Source organism: Hyla sarda, chromosome 6 (genome assembly GCF_029499605.1).
Source record: "Hyla sarda isolate aHylSar1 chromosome 6, aHylSar1.hap1, whole genome shotgun sequence".
NCBI classification, from domain to species: Eukaryota; Metazoa; Chordata; class Amphibia; order Anura; family Hylidae; genus Hyla; species Hyla sarda.
In genome coordinates, this window is record NC_079194.1 from 105,881,169 (window position 1) to 105,906,572 (window position 25,404).

Genomic DNA, 25,404 nt, shown 5'->3' on the forward strand with positions numbered 1-25,404 from the left:
CATTATCCCATAGGGATCATTGTGGGTCCAATTGCTGGTACTCCCACCAATCCTGAGAATGGACGAAAATTGTCCCTCAAATGGTTGGCCGGTGCTCCATTCATTCTCTGTGAGACTCCTGAACATTTCCTGTGGATAGAGGGTAACCAACAGCGTGGCTTTCCAGCCGTTACAAACCTACATGTACGGATCATGTAAAGGCATGATCTGTACATGAAACCAGCTCATGAGTATAAAGACAAGATACATCAAAAGTGTAAATATACTTTATTCATAACGAGGTCATAGAAAAAGTTCCCACTTCTGTCAGGTTTATTCATGTTATAAAATTAATTTCTTCTGATACCAGCTAAATTTTTTATCACAAAGTTGACCAACCCAAATCATATATATATATAGCGTCCAACATGTGGACTTTACCCTGTTTCCTTCAGCTATAGATTTTATAGTCATGGCCGTAAATGTTGGCACCCCTGAAATTTTTCGAGAAAATGAAGTATTTCTTACAGAAAAGGATTTCAGTAACACATGTTTTGCTATACACATGTTTATTCCCTTTGTGTGTATTAGGACTTAACGAAAAAAAAGGGAGGAAAAAAGCAAATTGGACATAATTTCACACCAAACTCCAAAAATGGACAAAATTATTGGCACCCTTAACTAAATATTTGGTTGCACACCCTTTGGAAAAAATAACTGAAATCAGTGGCTTCCTATAACCATCAATAAGCTTCTTACACCTCTCAGCCGGAATGTTGGACCACTTTTCCTTTGCAAACTGCTCCAGGTCTCTCTTATTGGAAGGCGCCTTTTCCCAACAGCAATTTTCAGATCTCTCCACAGATGTTCAATGGAATTTAGATCTGGACTCATTGCTGCCACTTCAGAACTCTCCAGTGCTTTGTTGCCATCCAACATATATATAATTTATTGATCACCAGGCAGAGCTTTAGCTTCCACCCCTCTCGAGCATCAAGGATTTAGAATTTTTACCCATTTTATTGCTTCTATTATCTTGGCAACAACAGGGGATATGGGCTTATAAGGCTTTCCGCTGAAATTGGTAGCACAATGGCATATACATATAAACCAAATAAAACATAGTACATATAGGCAAGAATATATACAGTATACAATGATTTTGTATACAGTCTAGGGAAAGTTACTAAGAACTGGAAGGATTAAGATTTTTTTTAAAGATTTGAAATGTTTTTTTTTTTTTTTTTTACAGAAAGGTGCACTACATAGAAAGCCCCTAAAAGTTATATAATGAGGGAGGGGGGTTGCTTTTTTATTTTATTTTGCACCACAAATATATATCTTTCTTTTAGTTTCACTGTAGATTTTGTAGTAAAGTGAGTAATGTCATTACAAAGTACAGTTGGTGACACAAAAAACAAGCCCTTACATGGGTCTGTAATTAGAAAGTGTTATGGCTATTAGAAGGGGAGGAGGAAAAAAGGAAAGTAATCCCAATGTCCTTAAGGGGTTAGGTCGTCCTGTTCTGATTGGGATGATAAGGAGGGGCTGGAAAATGATCAGTACATAATTACAGTGAAAGGTGACACTAGTAGACATGGGGGGGGGGAGATTTATCAAAGTCAGCGTAGGTGCACTGATACACAGGTTTTGATGGTGTAATTGGAGTATACGTACACCAAAAGTATGACATGTTGCAGGGCATGTGATGTTTATGGTGCTAATACACATTTTTGGGAAATTCCACTGCAGACCACCACTTTGTATGATCCCTTCTCTGCAGCTTTTCTGAGATTTTCTTTTAATTGCTGTTTACAGTAGGTTTTGTAAGCCAGTTCTGGGCTGGTTTGTAGTGTCGCTTTTTGAGAAAAGTGTACATCAGCGGGAATCGTAAAAGTCACGTAGTGAGTGAAAGTCAAAAGATCGCACAGTGTATAAGCCTTGACAAATATCCCCCAGGATCTCTACAACAGCTAAAGCTCAGAACTTAGCCTTCCCAGTGGAACAACCTTTACAGTCAAGGAGAATGCCTAGTAACATTTCCCATTACTGTGAATAGGACTGATTCTGTCTATTGTTGCCCATGTCCATGGGTCTTATTGTGAAGCATCTCTCTAAATGCGATTTAAAAAACAGAAAAAAAGGAGAGAAAAAAAAACAACAACAAAAACAAACAAACAACAATAAAATGAATAATTGAGGCCAAGTTTAAAATGGGTAAACAGAAGCTAAAATGGATCATAAATATTGACTTCAAATTCCAACAACTATAATCATTTTTCTTTAGAATAAATAAATAATTTATTACATTATAAAATACAACAGAGCGGAAACAATCTATGGGGAATTGCTTCCTTTTCTGGTTACAGTTCATCTCGGCGTCTTCGGAGAGGCCACTCAGGATGGCGAGACACGTACTCTGCGGCAGAGCTGACCAGCCTAACGAATTCCTCTACATCGAAGGCATAATTGGTAAATTTCGGGTGTTCTCCCAAAGTCGGGTGATGTCCCTGAATTAAGACGGCATAACAAGCTTTGTCATTGTCTGGCGCCTTATTCTCACCATTGAGAGACAAGTTAATTAAGTAATTCTGGACACAGAAAACAAGTTTAATTTAAAGCCCCCAGGAACTATTGATCTTTTTCTGCAGGGGACGCGGGGGAGAATTATTGACGGGTTGAACTAATGACCAATTAATTTACTTTTGATCGTGCAGCAGCCTGAAAAGTGTCACAACTCAATGAAGAAGCCTATTTATGGGAGGCAACAATATAGTATTAAAGAAAAGAAAATGTCATTGGAAAGAGTCAAGAGTGACACCATGCGAATATCAAGAGTAATACACAACAGTGAGGGCTTAATGTAATAATATTCTAGTACAGTAAGACTCAAAATTTACAAGAGTGTTTGAGTTTCAGCAGTTAAATGTTACAACACAGTCAATTGGGTTGTAAAATGGCCCAAAATGTACGTTATATGGTCCAAAACCTGAAAATATTTTCCCCAAGGGTTCTTTAGAAATAGTGGAAAATGTCTCTTTGTTCTCAAATGTTAATTTTAAGTTCTAATTGTTGCAGCCATTCATACAGATCAATGCAGTACATATGTACAGTATTGATCTATCACTTCTGAGTTATATTGGTAAAAGCTGTTCTAGGCAGGCTCTATTGTTAGTAGAGTCCTGCCAGCAACGGAGGCCTAGAAAATGTCTCAAGCTGCCTTGACAATGGATTGGCTCCCCGCAATCCACACCACCAGTGTCACTTAGAATAGCCATTCAAATGCCATTGTCAGCTTTGACAGCGGAATCTAAATGGTTAATTAGCAGCAACCCTAGGCTGATGAAATTAGCCAAAGACAAAGGGGGCTTGAGTCCTGAACCCTTTCTATACGCACATAAAAGCCCCATGACGTAAATAAACATCATGGGCCATTAAGGGGTTAAGATCTCTTCTTGCTGTCATTCAATTGGAACATGTATTGCTACAGAGCAGAGGGAAACCCACAGCAATAAGCCCCCATTAAGCTAGTGTCACACAAAGGAGGGAATTTATTTAGGAATTTTTCTGGTGTCAAAAAGTCAGATTTTTGCGCAAAACTCATTTGCTCAAAAATATGTAACTTTTTGAGGGTTTTACACTGTGCTCACCACTTTTTTTTTTAAATAACAGGCAGGATTTAGCGTAAAGGGGTCATGGCTCTCGCGAGGATTCCCACACAAGTTTTTACCCCCTTTCCCCAGTGGCAAAGGGCCCACAGCTGCCATTTGGCGTGTCCTTATGGTAGGTGCACCCATATATTGTAAATGCTCTGCAGGCTGTGGGGTATTTGTTTTTGATTATTTGAATCCTCTGCATGTAAATCGTAATGCTTCAATCCAGGGACAGCAAGCTGAGATTTTGAAAATAGCACAGAACTGAAACTCAAACTATATTAGAAAGCTAAGGTAACAGAGACAAAATTCCAGCTTACCTCCCACTGACCGGTGCCCGGCATCCAACAATGTAGAATAAAAGTTTAGGGGGTCCAGCACTATTGTAGCAAGTAGCTTTATTGTAGTAACATCCTACGGATAAAAACGACAATCAGTCAGACATGTTTCGAGCGCGTGCGCTCGAAACATGTCTGACTGATTGTCGTTTTTTATCCGTGTGATGTTACTACAATAAAGCTGCTTGCTACGATAGTGCTGGACCCCCTGAACTTTTATTCTATATTAGAAAGATGCATGTTGTATTATTATACATAGAATTCTCTATAATAACATATTCTAGCTTTAGTTTCATGCATAATAGGTGAGACATCGCTGCCAGGGCCAAAGGTGCATATTAATATGGTGTAGACGTAATGTAAACCCCTCTTCTGCTCGTACACCTTGTATCTAGTGCAAATTCCTCACCTTGTCCTGAGGGTAAACTTTATCTGCTTTCTCCCACGTGATGTAGTGAACTCCTCTAAGTCTGGCCAAGTCTAAGTAGCACCTTTCATCCTCACAGTTATACCTAGGGAAATACATGACACGTTTACACTATCCTAGAAAATGGGTTAATACATACATCTGAGCAACAATATAGGAGAAAACTACTGTACGCCACACAAAACATAACATTTTACAGATTCATCCCTCTAGACTCAGTGTTCCCCCACATTAGGCAGACAGTTCCCCCACATTAGGCAGGCAGTGTTCCTCCACATTAGGCAGGCAGTGTTCCCCCACATTAGGCAGGCAGTGTTCCCCCACATTAGGCAGGCAGTGTTCCCTCACATTAGGCAGGCAGTGTTCCCTCACATTAGGCAGGCAGTGTTCCCCCACATTAGGCAGGCAGTGTTCCCTCACATTAGCAAGGCAGTGTTCCCCCACATTAGGCAGGCAGAGTTGCCCCACATTAGGCAGGCAGAGTTCCCCCACATTAGGCAGGCAGTGTTCCCCCACATTAGGCATGCAGTGTTCCCTCACATTAGGCAGACAGTTCCCCCACATTAGGCAGGCAGTGTTCCCCCACATTAGGCAGGCAGTTCCCCCACAATAGGCAGGCAGTGTTCCCCCACATTAGGCAGGCAGTGTTCCCCCACATTAGGCAGGCAGTGTTCCCCCACATTAGACAGGCAGTTCCCCCACATTAGGCAGGCAGTGTTCCCCCACATTAGGCAGGCAGTGTTCCCCCACATTAGACAGGCAGTGTTCCCCACATTAGGCAGGCAGTGTTCCCCACATTAGGCAGACAGTGCCTAATGTAGGGGAACTCTGTCTGCCTAATGTAGGGGAACTCTGTCTGCCTAATGTGGGGGAAGACAGTGTTCCCCCACATTAGGCAGACAGTGTTCCCCCACATTATGTAGGCCAGTGGTCTTCAACCTGCGGACCTGCAGATGTTGCAAAACTACAACAGCCAATGGCTGTCCGGGCATGCTGGGAGTTGTAGTTTTGCAACATCTGGAGGTCCACAGGTTGAAGACCACTGATGTAGGCAGTGTTCCCTCACAGACATACAGCCTCCAGCCATATACAGTGTATGGCTGGAGGCTGTATTCCTGTGTACTTCCCACTTCAGTGCTCCGACCACCGCTCCGGCTATAGCAGTAGGTCTCGCACTGGTGGTCGGAGCACCGAAGATGACGTGCCGCTGGTCACATACCAAGCTGGCCAGTGCGCGTCTTCCTCCTTCTCTATCCTCCGGTCCTCGGCGCCTTTGTTTCCATGGGCACACACGAGACGTGTTTTTAAACTTAACGCGGGGCCGCAGGGAGTTAATAGTGATGGGGGGAATTGCCCCTTCGCTACAGGTTAAGAACCACTGCTCTAGAAACGCTGATACACCGGGTGCATTAGTCAAACACTTACTAAATAACTTTTACACAAACAAATGATCTGGATGATGCGGGCGTCTCCGTAGTGGAGTACTGATAAATGTTAGAAGGTTGAAATACCCATTTCTGTACTATATTTATTGTATACTTGGTGCTGTGTATGAATACACAAAATCCTTCTGCCTTTTCTTTGTGTTGCAGAATATGTTGGCGCTATACAAATACGTTGTTATCTGGTTTAACCCTTCTGGTTTGATGTGCAGATATAATAAGATTGATGTGTAGCATTATTTATCCATCCAGTCAGAAGTGCACACATACTAATGGGCATTGTGATGAATAGATGCTTGTATACGCAGATTCGGAAAATACACATCCAGATATGGGCTACTTCATTGCTGAGCTGACCTTGCATAGATGACTCGTGGGAACAGATTTTAGATTTTATTTTAAGAGTCTATAAATATTTATTGAAAATTCCATTCTGTGTTGTCATGGTAGAAATGTGAATATATGGACAGATCAGCATGCTCACTAAAAATAAATCTGTTCTAGCAGCAGTGCTGGCTCAGGATAGGCGCCAACGGGGCAGCTTTGGGGGCCAAACACCATTTTTATCTCAGCATGAGAGGCCTACACAAAAATTAGGGCTGGGTGGTATACCGGTTCATACCGAATACCGAATTTTTTGGGCTGCACGATATGAATTTTCACCCATACCGCAATACCGGTTAGGCCCCCTCGGGAGTGTATTATCAGCCTAGCACAGCGCTGTCCCCACATCGGGGAACTAATCCTATGTGACCCGCCAGCGCTGTTCTGCCCCCCCCCCCCCCCCCCCCCAATTAATGATCAGCCCAGCGGGGTACTACTCATATGTCACCTTCAAGCCCTGCCCTCCTCTTTGTTGGGGGCCGCCGGGCGCTGGAACTCTATACTGTACGCCAGTGGTCTCCAACCTGCAGACCTCCAGATGTGACCCACCAGCACTGTTCTGCTCCCCCAATTAATGATCAGCCCAGCGGGGTACTACTCACAGATGTCACCTTCAAGCACTGCCCTCCTACTCTTTGTTGGGGGCCGCTGGCACTGGAACTCACTGTACGCCAGTGGTCTCCAACCTGCGGATCTCCAGTTGTTGCAAAACTACAACTCCCAGCATACCCGGACAGCCAACGGCTGTCCGGACATGCTGGGAGTTGTAGTTTTGCAACAGCTGGAGGTCCGCAGGTTGGAGACCACTGCTGTACGCTGTATCCCTAAGCCTGGGCTGCAAAAGATACAGAAAATAAACTTTAAACTCACCTACATCGGCCACAGGCTGGGGACTGGAACGCCGGACAGCCTGGCTTTGGCCGGCTTCTTACATGACAGTGGGCTCAGCCTATCACTGGCCGGGACGGGACATCGCTCCGGCCGATGATAGGCTGACGGCTGTCCGGCGTTCCAGTCCCCAGTGTGTGGCCGACGTAGGTGAGTTTAAAGTTTATTTTCTGTATCTCTTGCAGCTCAGGCATAGGGATACAGCGTACAGCAGTGGTCTCCAACATGCGGACCTCCAGCTGTTGCAAAACTACAACTCCCAGCATGTCCGGACAGCCGTTGGCTGTCCGGGCATGCTGGGAGTTGTAGTTTTGCAACAACTGGAGGTCCGCAGGTAGGAGACCACTGGCGTACAGTGAGTTCCAGTGCCAGCGGCCCCCAACAAAGAGGGGGAGGGCAGTGCTTGAAGGTGACATCTGTGAGTAGTACCCTGCTGGGCTGATCATTAATTGGGGGAGCAGAACAGTGCTGGCGGGTCACATAATTGGGGGGGGGGTGAAAATACCGTTATATACCGTGGAACCACCGTTAAAAGTTAAAAAAAATACCGTGATACACATTTGGTCATACTGGCCAGCCCTAACAAAAATGATAGGGTCCCATACCTAAACTCAAAATGGGCTTCATTCTTCCCCTCTACTGTTAGACAATAAACATTTGGGGTATGGCTACATGGCCTCAGATTTGTAGTGGTCCGAATCTTGTCACCCCCGACAATCAACTACTTGAAGTGGCAGCAACACTTGTGCAAGTGCTGCAGCCCCCCCAATGTTTACCAGTGTTCATACTTGCATTGCTGTACTTTAATAGTACAAAGCACTGTTGCCCCTTCACTTCAATGCAACAAAGCTGCAGCACCTTATACCGCCACTGCTAAAAACATAGCAATGCTCATACAAACACTGATAAACAATGTAAAGGCTGCAGTGCTCATCGTCATGGCCGCTATTCAGGGAGGGATGGCAGAAGCCAGACCCCACCAATCTAATACTGATTACCTACCCTGAGGATAGGCCATCAACTATACAAGGTTGGGTCACCCCTCTAAAGATTGTCACTTGGTCAAATTTTGACCCCCAGCCTGATGCAAATCCAAAAGGTATTGCAAAAAACCCAATCCAGTTGAACTCTGGTCGCAGGTTACAAGATGCATGCGACTTTTCCTGCACTCACCTCAATGTAAGTCTCCCTTTACTAACTAGAGCAATCCAATAAGAACCCTGCAGAGCCTCATATTTACTGTACTTTCACCCCAGGACACCTTACCTAAACATAAGTTAGTCATTCAGATGATAATATATAAAGGAATTGGAATTTCCTAATGCAAATAGGAAAACATTATAAACAGCAACCATAACACACAGAGGAACACAGAAATGTACTTACAGCTCAAATATAACAGCCCAGTCTGGTAAGAAGAGTAAATGTGTCAGTCCGGCCCCGTGCATCCCTATAAATATGTCAGAGTTATGTGTGATCTCCAGCTGTTTGAGGAATCCAAGAGATCTAGAGAAGCATAAGAAATGGACATGATCATTACAAATCTATATGTCAAACTAGCACTCATGAGACGACCCTATGGGGTTACAGATCACATCCTCTTAATATTTGTCCTACAATGTTTTTCACCCGGGACAAATACGTGGGTCAACTCTAATGAGCTTAGAAACGTACCTATATTTGTAATCCACAACAGTGACCTGGAAGAGCGGGATAGCCTTTAGGGCATGGACCAGCTGAGGGAGAATATTAATAAGAATAAAGTTTAGCTATCATCCATTGGGTTACATTGTTACATTTTTAGATTCCTGGGAGACCTGTAGCCACAACATTATTTCCCATCATCACAGCACATACAGGAAGGATCTGTGGTTATAAAAGACGCCAATGTCATTATCCGACCCCTTCTTCTTTATAGCCTTCCCACAGGACGATATCCATAACTGCTCCTGAATCACCACTGTTTGCCTCTTCAGGCCTCCAATGGCTACTTGGTTTGTCCAATAAAATGATAAAAAAAAAAAAAAGAAATGTTTACCTCATCTAAGTTTAGTATTCTCCGAAACTCTGTGCTGCGCGTAAGAATGGTGACTCGAATTTTCTTCTCCTATGGTCAAAGTTAAAGTGAATCAGTTACGTTTATTTTTAAGTAATGGCCTATTTACACTGGGTCGCCAAATTGGGGTGAATTGACTGCACCATGTGACTAATATTAACACAGAAGGTACAGGGGTTTTCCATGGAGATACTATTAATGGCCAACCATCAACAGTTGACCAGCAGGATGCCGCCATATTACTATTAAAGTTAATAGGAGCTGAGGCTACAGTAATGCGGCGCCATCACTACAAGGCATACAGAGCCAACTGGTGTCTGATACTGCACCTCAGCTCCATGAACCTGAATCAGCTGTAGTACCATACAAAGCTATTTTCCCATCATGTATAATGCAAGGCTTATGCTTGCGTCACTTCACGTGAACTACTCAAGGCCCAGTAGTAAGGTTCAGGTATGGAGAAAAGTTCACTGGAAGAGATCATTGGATGTGCTTGCAGTCAGCGTTGCTTTCATGTTGCTTTATCAGTTTAGATGTCACCTGTTTTATTACATATTACATTTTTATCGCCCTGAGACCTATGCTGATAAGGACATAAAGGAGGGCATGGGGCCTGATGGCACATTCACTTTAGTGGAGGGATGCACTTCTTTAATAGTCACTGGCCTTCTTTCTGCTGTTATATGTGCCTGCTCAGTCTGACAAAGGAAAAGTACTCCATATATTGTTGGCAGGCTATGAATAATTTTATACATACATAATTTAAAGCGTAAGCAGCAGTGCTCTGCTTTACCTATACAGAAAGCTTTAAAAAAAAATAAAAAACAAAAACAATATATTATATATGACTGTAATGAACTGCACACAGGAACAAACCCTTATGCTGATTTATATTGTACCTTTAGAGTTTCTTGGGAAATGTTCAGCCGGAAGAGCACGTGTTGTGAAAACGCTCTGAATAATCCGGTGCTGTGGCAATTTGAAATCTAGAGAAGGAAAAAAGCGCTAAAATTTACTGCACTAATAAAGAGCGCATCTCCTGTCTTCAAACAATACTTCTGCTGTCATCCCTCACATCTCCGGATAACTAGCTTACCAGCGGCGTGTTGTAAAATAAGCCATATCTCATCCTGGGCAGGAGCGCAAACACAGCATCCTTAAAGCAGACCTTAAGGGAACATAAATGCAAGGGGGATATTACCAAAGAGGAACATAAAAACATGAATCACTCCCCCAAAGTGTAAGGCTCTGTTCACATTTTCCATTGTGGTTTCCATCATAAATTGCAACCGATATGCAGTGCTGGATCCACTGCATGACTGACATTAGCGGTGACTTATACTGAGGTTTAGAGATGAGCGAACTTACAGTAAATTCGATTCGTCACAAACTTCTCAGCTCGGCAGTTGATGACTTTTCCTGCATAAATTAGTTCAGCTTTCCGGTGCTGCCGTGGGCTGGAAAAGGTGGATACAGTCCTAGAAGACTCTTTCCTAGGACTGTATCCACCTGCCGAGCCGAGAAGTTCGTGACAAATCGAATTTACTGTAAGTTCGCTCATCTCTACTGAGGTTCACTGGGTTAAGCTGTGGTGCCTTTTGTTTTGACAGAAAAAACAGTGCATCGTGTGCAGCTAATTTTCCCTATCAAATATGGCGGAATCTACAGTATGATGGAGGCTATTTATCACTTCCATAATGTTTTTCAAAGCATCACTGTCTGTCAGTGTTACTGAGAGGAAAACAATTAGGCTTTGCCTTTGTCAGGACAGGTCAGGTGCTATGGTTATTTATTAGCATTCTGCAACTGATATCAACTGTAGTATCTAAGGAGTAAACAGCTGGGATAAGAGTTTCCCCAGATACCAGTCATTACAACAACAGTTTGTCAATCACTGCACCAAGGGGTTAAACAGTGTAAAAAACAAACAAAACAACAAAAAAACACACAACAACTGGGAAAATTCAGTAAGGGTTAAATCTCTAGCAAACCATAGCTAATAGGAATGTTAAGAAGTCCTGTTATTTATCGGGCCTGGATTTTTATGGGATGAAAGCAGGTTGATAGTGGGGTTTTCACAGTAGCCCAGATCAGCCCAGGTGCTGAAGTCAGCTCGCTGCTGGGCTCAAAAGAAGATGAGAGAGACAGTCTGCACTGAGAGGCTGTGTGAGAAGCTTGACCTGAAGTCCTGAGGTCTGCTAGCCTCTCCTTGGACAATTGTCATTGTGTAAGGTAACACATTTGAAGTTTGTTTTGTCGGGTGGCCAATAGCAAACCACCTGTATAGTGAGGGCATGCTAAGCGTTCATTGCAACAATAACTGAATAACTAAAATGACCACCACTGTGAAAAGACCCAACACAAGCATTCTCTTAATCACTGAAAGCAATCAGGATGATGTATGACGGAAAACAGAAGAGAACAGAAAGTTGCAGAACTTATCATACAATCCAAACCTTTGCTTTATTAAACTGGATACATTCTTTAAGTGGTAACACAGTCATTTTTCAATACATTTTAAACTAGGTTTTCTTACCCGTTTTGAATCGTACACTTTCAAGTGCGTAACTTCATAGTCTGTGAAGGCTTTCCACGTCTCGCTAAACAAATCGCCATAGCCATAGAAACTCTGCAAAACATATTTTTTGTGTTTAGTAAAGTTGTCAGATAGCACCTTTTCCTAAATGTAGGGGGCAGCATACAGGGGGAATTTATCTAAGGTGGATGATTTTTCTACACCTTTAAAGGGGTTATCGAGGAATAGAAAAACACAGCTAATTTCTTTCAAAAACAGTTCCATGTCTGTCTCCAGGTTGGGTGTGGTTTTACCAATTTGGCTCCATTCACTTCAATAGAACTGAGCTGCAGAACCACACCCAACCTGGAGACAGACAGGGAGCGTTTAAAAAAAAAAAAAAAAAAAAAAAAAAAAAAGTAACACTGTATTTCCATTCCTGGATAACCCCTTTAATTTGTGTGGTGGTAATGTGCATGTGCTCCAAATTTATTAAATAGTGCAGGACATGTAACACGTTGTATCAATCCTTCTCGGTGACTTTTGTGCCATTTTTTACCTGTTGCAAAAAATTAGAGATGAGCGTACTTACAGTAAATTCGATTCGTCACAAACTTCTCGGCTCGGCAGTTGATGACTTATCCTGCGTAAATTAGTTCAGCCTTCAGGTGCTCCGGTGGGCTGGAAAAGGTGGATACATTCCTAGGAAAGAGTCTCCTAGGACTGTATCCACCTTTTCCAGCCCACTGGAGCACCTGAAAGCTGAACTAATTTATGCAGGAAAAGTCATCAACTGCCGAGCCGAGAAGTTCGTGACGAATCAAATTTACTGTAAATTCGCTCATCTCTACAAAAAATATCTTCGATTTTTTAAAGATGCTGTCTACAGCCAATTTTGAAAGCCAAGTCTGGGCTGGTGTATGTTTGTGGTCTAAGAGGGCTCTGCAACCACCTTTTTAGAAAAGTCGCACTTCATAAACTACCAACCACTGCAAAGTGAAGAACCAAAAGTGTGTACTAAAGACATAGGGGGGTATTTATCAATTTTGCCTGTTGACAGTTTCTTTTTACCCTTTTTTTATTCACTATGGTTTTCGTGGACATGCAACAAAGTTATCATTTGGTGCACGTTGTTAGTAATTTTGGCTGAAATGTTGAAATCAGCCGTTCACAGCGCCTTTTACACAGAACGTACCGCCACAGAGGACGCGTATTTTACCCTGTAGAGCAGCCATTTCGGGGTCCCTCCTGCAGTATATCAGCAAGCGACATGAGTTATTTTCTTTTGTGGGGTTTATAGCCACCATGTGAAATGGATTTTATTTTCAACTTGGGTATTTTTTTGTTACTTTAGTGCAGTGGTCTCCAAGCTGCGGACCTCCAGATGTTGTAAAACTACAATTCCCAGCATGCCCGGACAGCCGTTGGCTGTCCGGGCATGCTGGGAGTTGTAGTTTTGCAACATCTGGAGGTCCGCAGGTTGGAGACCACTGCTTTAGTACTTACCTTTCCTAAACCTGTGTGGCCATGTCCAATGCTGGCTCAACGGAGGGTGAAGGTTCCTCAGAGACAACTATGTCGCAGGATAGTATTGAGCAGCCCCGGAGGCGTCGCTGCTTTCACAAAAAAAAAATGTTTTAATGTATTTTGACGCGTTTACATTTTCTGACATTGCCAAGTGTGTTTTCCATGTGCAAAATTTCTTGGTGGGGATTTGCGCAAATGATGAATTACTGACTAAAGTTAAAATCACACACAGGACCGTGTGATTTTGAGAAAGTTGTAAAAATGACAGTGGAGAAGATGCTCCAAACTTTGGCGCAAAAAGACACTGCGCCAAAGTATTGCGCCAAAGTTACGTGAAAAAAACACATAACTCCTTTGATAAATACCCCCCCCCCATTGTATTAAAAAAATTACTTGCATAACACTGCACAAAATTTGCGAAAATAATCACATGTGACAAATTCTGCAACATTTATTGAGCAAAAAAAAAAAAAACACTAAAAAAAAAACTCTTCAGAAATTTCCCCCACAGTTTTACTCCTCTAATGGCCCATTTGACTTTTAGCCTCAGACAGATAACATGATAGACACAACTCTGAACTACGCGTAGTCAATGCAAATTTCTCTCAGAACCCGCTCAGTATGGGATATGCCAATTGATTTGAATGGGTAGAAAAATCTGCTACAGCAGAAGTGAAGGTTTCCAGGATTTTTAGCCATTTTCGGGGTGTTTACATATTTTTCACAAAAGAGTTAAAAGAAAGGTTCACACTAAGTTTTGGATCAATATTGCCAGTATATATTGGGATAGCCATGGTGGGCTCCTACACTTTTATATACCGAACACAGTGCACTAGGGATTACACGTGGTCCATGATCAATACCTTTCAATACTTTTTCAGGAAAGAGTATGGGGGAGATTTATCAATACCTGTGTAGAGGAAGAGTGGTGCAGTTGCCCATAGCAACCAGATTGCTTATTTTTAGTTTTTGAAAAAGGCCTCTAAGAAATCAAAGAAACAATCTCATTGGTTGCTATGGGCAACTACTCCACTCTTCCTCTACACAGGTCTTAATAAATCTCCCTAATATGTTCAGAAAGTGAAGAAAATGTAGTCCCTAGTAGAATAGGTGAGTCCACCGGCAGTGAATAGGCCCACCGGTATGATGAGGTCTACCAGCAACACAGAACACAAAGCAGCATGAACCCAGCATAATATGACAAACAGGAAAACATACTGGGCAGATTTATGCTTTTTTTGTTTTGTTTTGCTTTATATTATTTGTTATTGGTCTAATAATTTTTTATTTTTTATTTTTTTTTGCATATTCTTTGAAATTTGTGTTTTTTTTTTTACTTACAATATAAGTGATTCCTGAAGACGTATCTATGTATGCCACTTTATATTGTAGAGGTCATTAAAGGGGTAAACCTTTTTTCTTTTAAATCAACTGGTGGCAGAAAGTTAAACATATTTGTAAATTACTTTTATTAAAAAATCTTAATCCTTCCAGTACTTATTAGCTGCTGAATGCTACAGAGGAAATTCCTTTCTTTTTGGAACACTGATGACATCACGAGCACAGTGCTCTCTGCTGACATCTCTGTCCATTTTAGCAACCATGCATAGCAGTTGTATGCCAAGGGCAGCATGGTGGCTCAGTGGTTAGCACTGCTGCCTTGCAGTGCTGGGAACTTGGGTTCAAATCCCACTAAGGACAACAATAAATAAAGCGTTTTTATTATTATAATAACGTCAGCAGAGAGAACTGTGCTCGTGATGTCATCAGAGAGCATTCCAAAAAGAAAATAATTTCCTGTGTAGTATTCAGCAGCTAATAAGTACAGGAAGGATTAAGATTTTTTAATAGAAGTAATTGACAAATATGTTTAACTTTCTGCCACCAGTTGATTTAAAAGAAAAAAGGCTTTCACCGGAGTACCCCTTTAATTTATCATTTATTATTTTTGTAACAATACGCAAAATTACAACGTAGTTGAAAAAAAACTGCAAACATAGACCACCCTCTAGAAACGTTCTTTACAAAGTGAGAAATGGTGTTTTAAAGTCATTTTGTTAGTTCTAATTGACTTGCGCATTATTGATCACACATTGTAAAACTATATGATAAATAATGCGCATGTCTGGAAAAAAAAATAAAAAAAATAAAAAAGTGACTTGAAAAATGACATTAAAAAAATGCATCTTACCCATTGACCTGGAGAATCTTTAGCCCTGAAGACACGTAGCAGATAGATGGTCACTGGGAAGGGGGGGGGGGGGGGGGATAAAATTCTGCTCAGCTGCCATAATGGTCAATGTAACGCCTGACATAACAGGATTGTTCAGTCTCAATGGAGCCTCACATCTCAATGTTGGAAGAGATTACAGTGGATTATAAATCAGGAGCATCTCTTTTGACACTGTCTGGGCCAAAATACAACAGGTTGCGGGGGACAATTCCCATTCTGTTAGCAGAACCACCTGCCCAGTGGAGATAAGAGGCTTACCCATCCTGCTCTACAGCCCATGAATGATCCCAAACCCTATGGGACCAAGTGCAATTGCTGATCAACAAGTGAACACTACAAGGGGTGGGGCGACCTCAGGTTTGGGTCAATCATTTTTCAATTCTATTACTGATTAAAAAAATCCAGCCCTTTGTGTAGAGCTCTTCAGCTGAGAAAGGTCATCTCCACCCTAAACCATTTATTTGGGGGGGAAGTGAAGGAGATATAGTAATAAATATCACAGATGAAAGAAACAAAACAACTAGACCAACACCAACATGGCAAATACCGTTTTGGCAATTTCCTTCCATGAGGTTAAAATGTTCCCATCTATCTTATAGGGCAGTGTTTTCAAAACAGGGTGTGTCCAGCTGTTGCAAAACTACAACACCCAGCATGCCCGGACAGCCTTTGACTGTCCAGGGATGCAGGGAGTTGTAGTTCTGCAACAGCTGGAGGCACAATGGTTGGGAAACACTGTTCTAAGGGTTGGAGCTCTGATATAGAAATAAATGTTGAAGCTACCAATAGAGAGGCTCATTCCATATAGATATGAAGCTATTCATTTTTTCCTTATTCAGTTACTCAATCCATTTTTTTTTTTTACGTGATACATTTTGCTTTATTTTTATTATTATTTTATTATTTTATTTATTATTTTATTTTATTATTTTTGTGATATTGGGGGGGAAAGGTAAAAAACAAAAATAGAAATAAGTGTCTACTTCACGTTTTTTAAATAATTATTTAAACAGCACAAAGGGCCATGAAAACGCTCTTTTAAATTGCGTCCCCTTTCCATGGTTCAACATTTTACATATGGGATGTGTATAGAGAGTGGAGACAGAAGTGTCGCTTGGGGTACCTTTGAATGTGTCAAGGGATTGACCAGGATTATTAAAAAGTTACTTTTTTTTCCAGAAGCAGCATCTGATATGGCACCCCTTCAGATCCTTCTGTCTAACTCTGGACAACCTATCATGGCTTTAGTAAATCCATTAAAGGGTGTACTCCGGTGGGGAAAATTTTTTTTATCAACTGCTGGCAGAAATTTAAAAACAGATTTGCAAATTACTTCTATTTAAAAATCTTACTCCTTCCAGTACTTATCAGCTGCTGTATACTACAGAGGAAATTCTTTTCTTTTTGAATTTCCTTTCTGTCTGACCACAGTGCTCTCTGCTGACACCTCTGTCCATAACAGGAACTGACCCGAGCAGAAGCAAATCCCCATAGCAAACCTATCCTGCTCTGGACAGTTCCTGACACAGATAGAGGTGTCAGCAGAGAGCACTGTGGTCAGACAGAAAATAAATTCAAAAAGAAAATAACTTCCTCTGGAGCATACAGCAGCTGATAAGTCCTGGAAGGATTAAGATTTTTATATAGAAGTAATTTACAAATCTGTTTAAAGGGGTATTCAGGGCAGAACCTTTATATATATATATATCTCAACTGGCTCCAGAAAGTTAAACAGATTTGTAAATTACTTCTATTAAAAAATCTTAATCCTTCCAATAGTTATTAGCTTCTGAAGTTTTCTGTCTAACTGCTCAATGATGATGTCACGTCCCGGGAGCTGGGCATGATGGGAGAATATCTCCATAGGAACTGCACAGCTCCCGGAATGTGAGTCATCAGAGAGCAGTTAGACAGAAAACAACAACTCAACTTCAGAAGCTAATAACTATTGGAAGGATTAAGATTTTTTAATAGAAGTAATTTACAAATCTGTTTAACTTTCCGGAGCCAGTTGATATATAAAAAAAAGTTTTGGCTTGGAATACCCCTTTAACTTTCTGGCACCAGTTGATTTTAAAATAATTGTTTTCCCCCAGAATACCCCTTTAATACATTAATAGACAAACATAAAAAGGTAAGATTCAAGAAAGCAGATCTAAAAGCTGCTGAAAATGCTAATCCGGGGGCTAAGCAGCTGAAAAGACTAAAAAAGATAAAAAGAAAAGCTTTTTCTTCAGCCACCCCCCATAAAACGTAAGTTATCAAAAGACATGAAGCGACCGCCATTGCTTCAGTGTCTCAGGGCTCCGGAAAGCCTCCTCTTACAGTCTCCACTAAAATTTTCCATCCTACAACAGTAAATCTTGTTTCCTACTGGCACAGAGCACATTTGGCAATTCACCAGCCTGTACTCTCTGCTCCGTAACAAACGGGAGAATTTACTTCCTGTTCTCAAGCCCAAGAATAAGCAGAAATCTTCCTGAGCTTCTGTATTACTGGGTCATTGCTGCAGGTGGTAACAGGATACAATCCATACGCGGCTTATAAAGAGGCCACATCCTGGCCGACAGCATCATATACCACAAGTGACGGCTCCAAATACAATAGTCACCGGCCAGATCACCCCCAGCATCCTGCTGTTATTTACACATGTATTGAGGACATGGGGAGCAGATGAGCACATGCCACTCACTGCTTATTCACCCCTAAACAGAGATCTTCTAAAGTATCATTCTAAGACCTCCGCTTACTGACAGGGAATGGAAACATTCTTTTTTTAAACTGGAGGCTGAAAGCCTGTCTGCTGATAGGAGGTGCAGGATTAGATATGAGAGGTCTACACGAGCCATGCACCTGGGTTAGCAGATGATATCAGGGCAGGATTTCAGCATCTGTATGCAAACAAAGGTTTCCTTTCACAGACAGCAAGCAGAGATATAGGAGTGCAACTCTAAAGTAAAATCAGAAAGTTTCAGAACTTTTTATTAAACAAGAACTCAAACATATCTATTGTGCCAGTTAATTTTCTTTTCAGAAGCAAGAGTAGGTGTGAGTATGTGGTGTCCCGGAACAGGACCTGGTCCTGTCCCTTTGTCTAGAGTCCCCACAGCCAGAGTCCCTCCATGACAACAGGGCTCTCCCTTAGGACTAACTCCTAGTCGCCTCATGTAAATGTTATTTAAATGTACAAATAAATATATATTTAATATGTTATATAGGAATACCTCTGTATAGGACCTTAGAGGTCATGTGCCTTTAATTAAATGTATTATGGTTCAAGGACCTTTGGGTCATGTGATACCCAGAGTTCACTGGGTTCATAACTGACAGGTTCTGCTGACCAATGAGCTTTGTCCCTCCCCCATAATATATAAGGGGCTGCAGACACTAAATTCTCTCTTTTGCGCTCTCTTCCTGCCGGACTAGCAAGCAGCACTAATCTCAGCACAATCATCAATTCAAGCTAGGCCCAAAGCCTAAGAATCCGCAGCCACTAAACGTGGGTTACTCAAGCTCAAATGACTGAATTCTGTGTGACTACTAGAAACTAAAATCTCCTAAACATAGTAGCACAATGGCTAGCAATCAAAGCTCATTGATCCGGAGTCCCAGGAAGGCTGTGAGGAACCTGTATCCCGGTTCACTCGTAAAAGACTGTTGTGTTACATGCCGTTGCATAAAATATACAGTTACTTCAAGTTTACTTCAGAAAATCTGCTGTGGATATTCGGTTATTTCTCCCTGCCGTTTGTGGGACGGTTGGCGGTAGGAACATTACATTGAGGAAACTCACCCTGGCATCACGACAGTTAAGTGTTAACACCAATATACCCTACACTATCACCTGCACCACAAGTACATAAAACATTGCAGTGTATCCTATAAGGGAGAATGGCAGCTACCTCACCTTGATACAGTCTACAGTTCCTCCTTCCCTGTCTGTAGGCTCTCTGAAGCACTTACCGGGCTCCCTTTAAAGGGGTTGTCTGTAATAAACTCATTTTTCAAATACCAAATTAGAGAATTATGTGTTATTGATAAATGTGAACAGGTCAATCAATGGGCAGTAAATTTCAGTTTAAAGGGGTACTCCGCCCCTGGCATCTTATCCCCTATCCAAAGGATAGGGGATAAGATGTTAGATCGCCGCGGTCCCGCTGCTGGGGACCCCGGGGATCGCCGCTGCGGCACCCCGCCATCATTACTGCACAGAGCAAGTTCGTTCTGTGCGTAATGATGGGCGATACAGGGGCCGGAGCAGCGTGACGTCACGGCTTCGCCCCTCATGACATCACGGCCCGTCCCCTTAATGCAAGTCTATGGCAGGGGGCGTGACGACCGCCACGCCTCCTCCCATAGACTTGTATTGATGTATTGACGGGGGCCCCTGTATTGCCCGTCATTACGTGCAGAGCGATCTCGCTCTGTGCAGTAATGATAGCGGGGTGCTGCAGCAGCGATCCCGGGGGTCCCCAACAGCGGGACCCCAGCGATCTGACATCTTATCCCCTATCCTTTGGATAGGGGATAAGATGTCTAGGGGCGGAGTACCCCTTTAATTTCCACCAGAATACTGCACGGAAATTCCTCAGTGTGACCATAGTCTTAGGGTATGTTCACACTGAATGAATCTTACATTGGCGTGAATCAGTTTTCAGTTAACCCATTCACACTGCGGAATTTACCTGGCAGATAATTCCGTCACCGAAATTCAGGATTCCAGACCTTCTGAAAATACGAACATGAAATTTTTTTGGGGGGGGGCGGAATTCTGGATGGCACAGGTCTGCGTGGTTCTAGTGCCCTTGAATTTTGCCGCTGGCTGCTGCAGTTGGATTCGGTAGTGCGAACATACCTTTATGTTTCATGCTGTGAACTGATGACAGGTCCCCTTTGCGGTGACCTGGCAGTCCTTATATTAACAAAAAGAAACCTCTACCTCCCACTGACGCTTTAAAGAAAAAAAGAAAAAAGTACTTACTGTGTCCCACATGACAATATGGACATCAGTGCTGAAGGAGTTGTTTATATGTTGGGTAATAAAGAGATTCACAAAATCACAGAAATGGTGATACATATTGACACCTGCAAACAATGAAAAGAATAGAATTGGAATATTACTAAGCAATGAAACCTCATCAAGTCACACTTGTTTCCCAACCTACCATATCGTCAATTGCACAAATCAAAAGGGACCAGATATATGCCAGATTATCAGATATTCTGGTATATTAAAAAGTTACTCGAAGTAAAGTAAAGTGGGTGGGACAATGGCTAAAATAAATTTGTAAAAAAAATATCTGTAACTATGTCTATGTATTTCAACCATTCAAGTCAGAAACAAGTGCTTGGGATCAAGGAATTCTAGATTTATTATTATTATTTTTTCTTCAGTTTTATTCATATATGCTCTTATTTACCATGGGTACAGATTGCTTCTCTACTACTGAATAGAAAGATCCTAGCAAAGGTAAATTGGATTTTTATCACCCACTGACCTCCAGCACTGGGGGTACATGCAGAGCCAGCTCACACCCAGACCACTGACCTCCAGCACTGGGGGTACATGCTGAGCCAGATCACACCCAGACCACTGACCTCCAGCACTGGGGGTACATGCCGAGCCAGCTCACACCCAGACCACTGACCTCCAGCACTGGGGGTACATGCTGAGCCAGCTCACACCCAGACCACTGACCTCCAGCACTGGGGGTACATGCTGAGCCAGATCACACCCAGACCACTGACCTCCAGCACTGGGGGTACATGCCGAGCCAGCTGACACCAAGACCACTGACCTCCAGCACTGGGGGTACATGCAGAGCCAGCTCACACCCAGACCACTGACCTCCAGCACTGGGGGTACATGCAGAGCCAGCTCACACCCAGACCACTGACCTCCAGCACTGGGGGTACATGCAGAGCCAGCTCACACCCAGACCACTGACCTCCAGCACTGGGGGTACATGCAGAGCCAGCTCACACCCAGACCACTGACCTCCAGCACTGGGGGTACATGCAGAGCCAGCTCACACCCAGACCACTGACCTCCAGCACTGGGGGTACATGCAGAGCCAGCTCACACCCAGACCACTGACCTCCAGCACTGGGGGTACATACAGAGCCAGCTCACACCCAGACCACTGACCTCCAGCACTGGGGGTACATGCTGAGCCAGATCACACCCAGACCACTGACCTCCAGCACTGGGGGTACATGCCGAGCCAGCTCACACCCAGACCACTGACCTCCAGCACTGGGGGTACATGCTGAGCCAGCTCACACCCAGACCACTGACCTCCAGCACTGGGGGTACATGCTGAGCCAGCTCGCACCCAAACTTAGGAATAACGCTGCTAAAATCAAATCCTTACTAGCATGCATCCCATCATTCCAAGAGAAAAGAAAAGAACCTTCAAGAATGTTAGGGTTCTGGAGATGCTACAAGGAAGAGGTACAAGCTTGAGGCTTAGGATCCATTCACCTTACTATCAGACCCTCCATCTGTAAGTCAGATTTGAACAAATAAAAAAGTGCAGAATGCTGTACTCTGCTTCCCTTTATAAAAGACAGACACCAAAACCATTTTAAGTTAATAGGGTCCATTGTTGCTGTCGGTTAGTCAGTGGGTCCCACTCTGTAATGGTTTCCATAGTAAAGAAGCCATTATGGTGGTCTGAATAGAGTCTTAGAGACATATAAGACCCCTTTCGCACTACCGTTATCAGACGGCAGTGTGACGGCCGCCGGGGAAAATATCGGGAGAAAAAATAGAGAGTTTGAGGGCCATTCTTGATGGGGCGCAGCAGTAGTGTGAATGAAGCCTAAGTGATGCAGTACAGGTGCAATAACCAGGAGAATATATTACCAGCATCTAACTTCATGAAATACGTAGGCTTCTCTACAATGATGTCACAGTGTCCATCTTCTATGGGTCTGAACGTCAGGGAGCTGTATGTCTGCAGCTCTGCAAACCTGGAATTACAAGAAATCAGAAAGATTCAAAACATAACTTCAAGATGTGAAGGGGATTGCCCTCTCCCGATTCTCCTATTTAAAACGTTCTCTGATAACTGAATCTGATGGTCCGTTGACACCTATACTTGGCAATACCTCCTTCACTCCAGCTTACTCCTCTGCCTTTTTTCTGGGCAACAGTAGAAAACATGGGATGCCCTTCCTTTTTTTTGAGTTCTACTGACCTCAAAACCTGTGACATGATCCTCCCTGACAAAACCCATTCATTGACCTCCACTTTCCAATATGCCCAGCTACGCCATTTTTATGACTCATCTAAGATAACCCTTAGACTGCACTGTTCACTTACATTGTTCGAGTCCATGTGCGTCTCTCCACATCGCTGGTGTCGCGTCCAATCAGCCCTATCTATGGTTTTATTTTTAGACCCCTTCCGCCTACACCCCCTCCCTTTCCGCCTTAGCTGGGAGACAGCGTTGGGTAATGGCAGGCGGCCCTGTCCACCTGTCATAAGTCGTCAATATCGTGCAAAGCACAGGAGACAAATTATAAATTATTGACCAGATGGTACAGGGTCCCAGCCCTTCTCTCCCCCTTTTATTCTTCCCTACCGGATGTGTGCTGGTGATGTGACCTATACCGTTTTCTTTTTTTTTTTCCCCTTTCTTCTTCTTCTTTTCCAGTTCCTCTTTTGTCCCCCATGACTCTCTCCATATGTCTCAGCACTTTATTGTGTTTTGGAGTGTCAATTGATCAAATTCAAATCATTCTCCCCCCCTTCATAAATTACAGGTAAAATACCCATAAATTGTCCTGTTCAGATAGAGATCCAGATATAAGTGTTTAGGGGAATGCAGAGTGTACTTATTGCACCTCCTAATGGTCATGTCACAAAGTTTTTCCAAACTTCTGGTTAATCTACCAAGGGATACAGTAATATAGTAACATAGTAACATAGTTCATAAGGTTGAAAAAAGAGTCCATCAAGTTCAACCTATAACCCTAATGAGCCCCTACTGAGTTAATCCAGAGGAAGGCAAAAAACCCTCATACTAGAGGTAAAAATTCCTTCTTTCTTCTACACATAGAGGATTCCCCCTTGTTATAGATACAGTCCTGGGTATAAATAGATCATGGGAGAGATCTCTGTACAGTCCCCTGATATATTTATACATAGTTATTAGGTCTCCCCTAAGCCTTCTTTCTAAACTAAATAACCCGAATTCTGATAATCTTTCTGGGTACTGTAGTCCTCCCATTTCCCGTATTACTCTGGTTGCCCGTCTTTGAACCCTCACCAGCTCCACTGTATCTTTCTTGTACACTGGTGCCCAGTACTGTACACAGTATTCTATGTGTGGTCTGACTAGTGATTTGTACAACGATAGAATTATTTCCTTGTCTTGGGCATCTATGCCCCTATTGATGGACCCATGATTTTATTTGCCTTGGCAGCAGCTGCCCAACACTGGTCACTACAGCTAAATTTACTATTAACTAAAACTCCCAAGTCCTTTTCCACGTCAGTCATCCCAAGTGTGCTCCCATTTAATACATAATCCCAGTCCGGATTTTTCCTCCCCATGTGCATTACCTTACATTTATTCGTGTTGAACCTCATCTGTCACTTCCCAGCCCAAGCCTCCAACCTATCCAGATCCATTTGTAACAGTGCCCTGTCTTCTATTGTGTTTACCGCTTTACAGAGTTTAGTATCATCTGCAAAGATTGCTACTTTACTATTCAACCCCTCTACAAGGTCATTAATGAATATATTAAATAGGACAGGACCCAATACTGACCCCTGTGGTACCCCACTAGTAACAGTCACCAAATCAGAATAAGTACCATTAATAACCACCCTCTGTTTCCTATCACTGAGCCAGTTACTTACCCACTTACACATATTCTCCCCCAGCCCAATCCTTCTAATTTTATTCACCAACCGTTTATGTGGAACCGTATCAAATGCTTTGAAAAATTCGAGAAATACAACATCCAGCGATTCCCCCTGGTCCAGTCTGGAGCTCACCTCCTCATAAAAGCTGATCAGGTTAGTATGACAGGACCAATCCCTCATAAAGCCATGCTGATATGGAGTCATACATTTATTTGTATCAAGATATTCCAAAATAGCATCTCTTAGAAAACCCTCAAACAATTTACATACTACAGAGGTTAAACTAACAGGCCTATAGTTTCCGGGGTCGCCTTTTGTCCCCTTTTTAAATATTGGCACCACATTTGCCATGCGCCAGTCCTGGGGAACAGTCCCTGTTACTATAGAGTCCATGAATATTAAAAATAGGGGTCTTTCAACTACACCACTCAACTCCTTTAGAACACGGGGGTGAATGCCATCTGGACCTGGTGATTTGTCTATTTTGATTTTTTTGTAGTGAAGACACACCTTTGTGCTTCAGGACCCAACCTTAAAAAAATTGCAACATTGTTAAAACTGGTAGTTTTTGACTGTAGGTAAAGTGGTGTGATGGGAAGGGATTTATGTGGGGGGGGGGGGGGTGTTGCTGTTAAGATAGGGAGCAGGGGATTGCCAAGAGGGCAGACCTAGGCTGTACCCAATGTTTTTTATTTATATGGTGATGCCAGGCCACTAGTCTAGCAAGATGGGATACCACAAATAGGAATGGAGGTCGGGAAGGCCCATTCCCCTGAGGGAATCATCTACCTACTGTTTGTTTTTTTAACCTAATTAGGGAAATTACTTAACCACTAGGGACCTACCTAACCGTTCTTAGCCAATCCCCTAACCTTATCATTCTATGTACTATGTAGGGCACCAAGGAAGCCATTATTTTGGAGCTCTGTGGGTAGGGAAAAGGTTGGGAATGTGCTGTAAAGTGTCGAGTCTAGAATAGTTGTCTGGTAGATTCTGTAGGGAAGAGTCATGGTTGGAAGAAGTCTTCATGGCGGTCTGAGCCAGATAGAGAAGAAAAGGAAACAGAACAACTCCAAGTTCCTCG

The 25,404-nt window shown here is 42.7% G+C and overlaps 1 protein-coding gene across 2 annotated transcripts in view; it reads right to left on the reverse strand.

The window, feature by feature from the left end:
- Positions 1 to 293: 293 nt before the first annotated feature.
- Positions 294 to 25,404, reverse strand: part of EOGT (EGF domain specific O-linked N-acetylglucosamine transferase) — a 50,568-nt gene continuing 25,457 nt past the window's right edge. For both annotated transcript variants that reach the window (XM_056524580.1, XM_056524579.1), the window contains exons 7-16: positions 22,311 to 22,417; positions 20,424 to 20,527; positions 11,704 to 11,796; positions 10,264 to 10,335; positions 10,067 to 10,153; positions 9,150 to 9,218; positions 8,786 to 8,847; positions 8,498 to 8,617; positions 4,380 to 4,482; positions 294 to 2,489 (exon numbers count right to left, since the gene is read on the reverse strand). In XM_056524580.1, the coding sequence (XP_056380555.1) occupies positions 2,343 to 2,489; positions 4,380 to 4,482; positions 8,498 to 8,617; positions 8,786 to 8,847; positions 9,150 to 9,218; positions 10,067 to 10,153; positions 10,264 to 10,335; positions 11,704 to 11,796; positions 20,424 to 20,527; positions 22,311 to 22,417 (964 nt within the window). In that variant the 3' untranslated portion in view covers positions 294 to 2,342. The remainder of the gene's footprint in view (positions 2,490 to 4,379; positions 4,483 to 8,497; positions 8,618 to 8,785; positions 8,848 to 9,149; positions 9,219 to 10,066; positions 10,154 to 10,263; positions 10,336 to 11,703; positions 11,797 to 20,423; positions 20,528 to 22,310; positions 22,418 to 25,404) is intronic.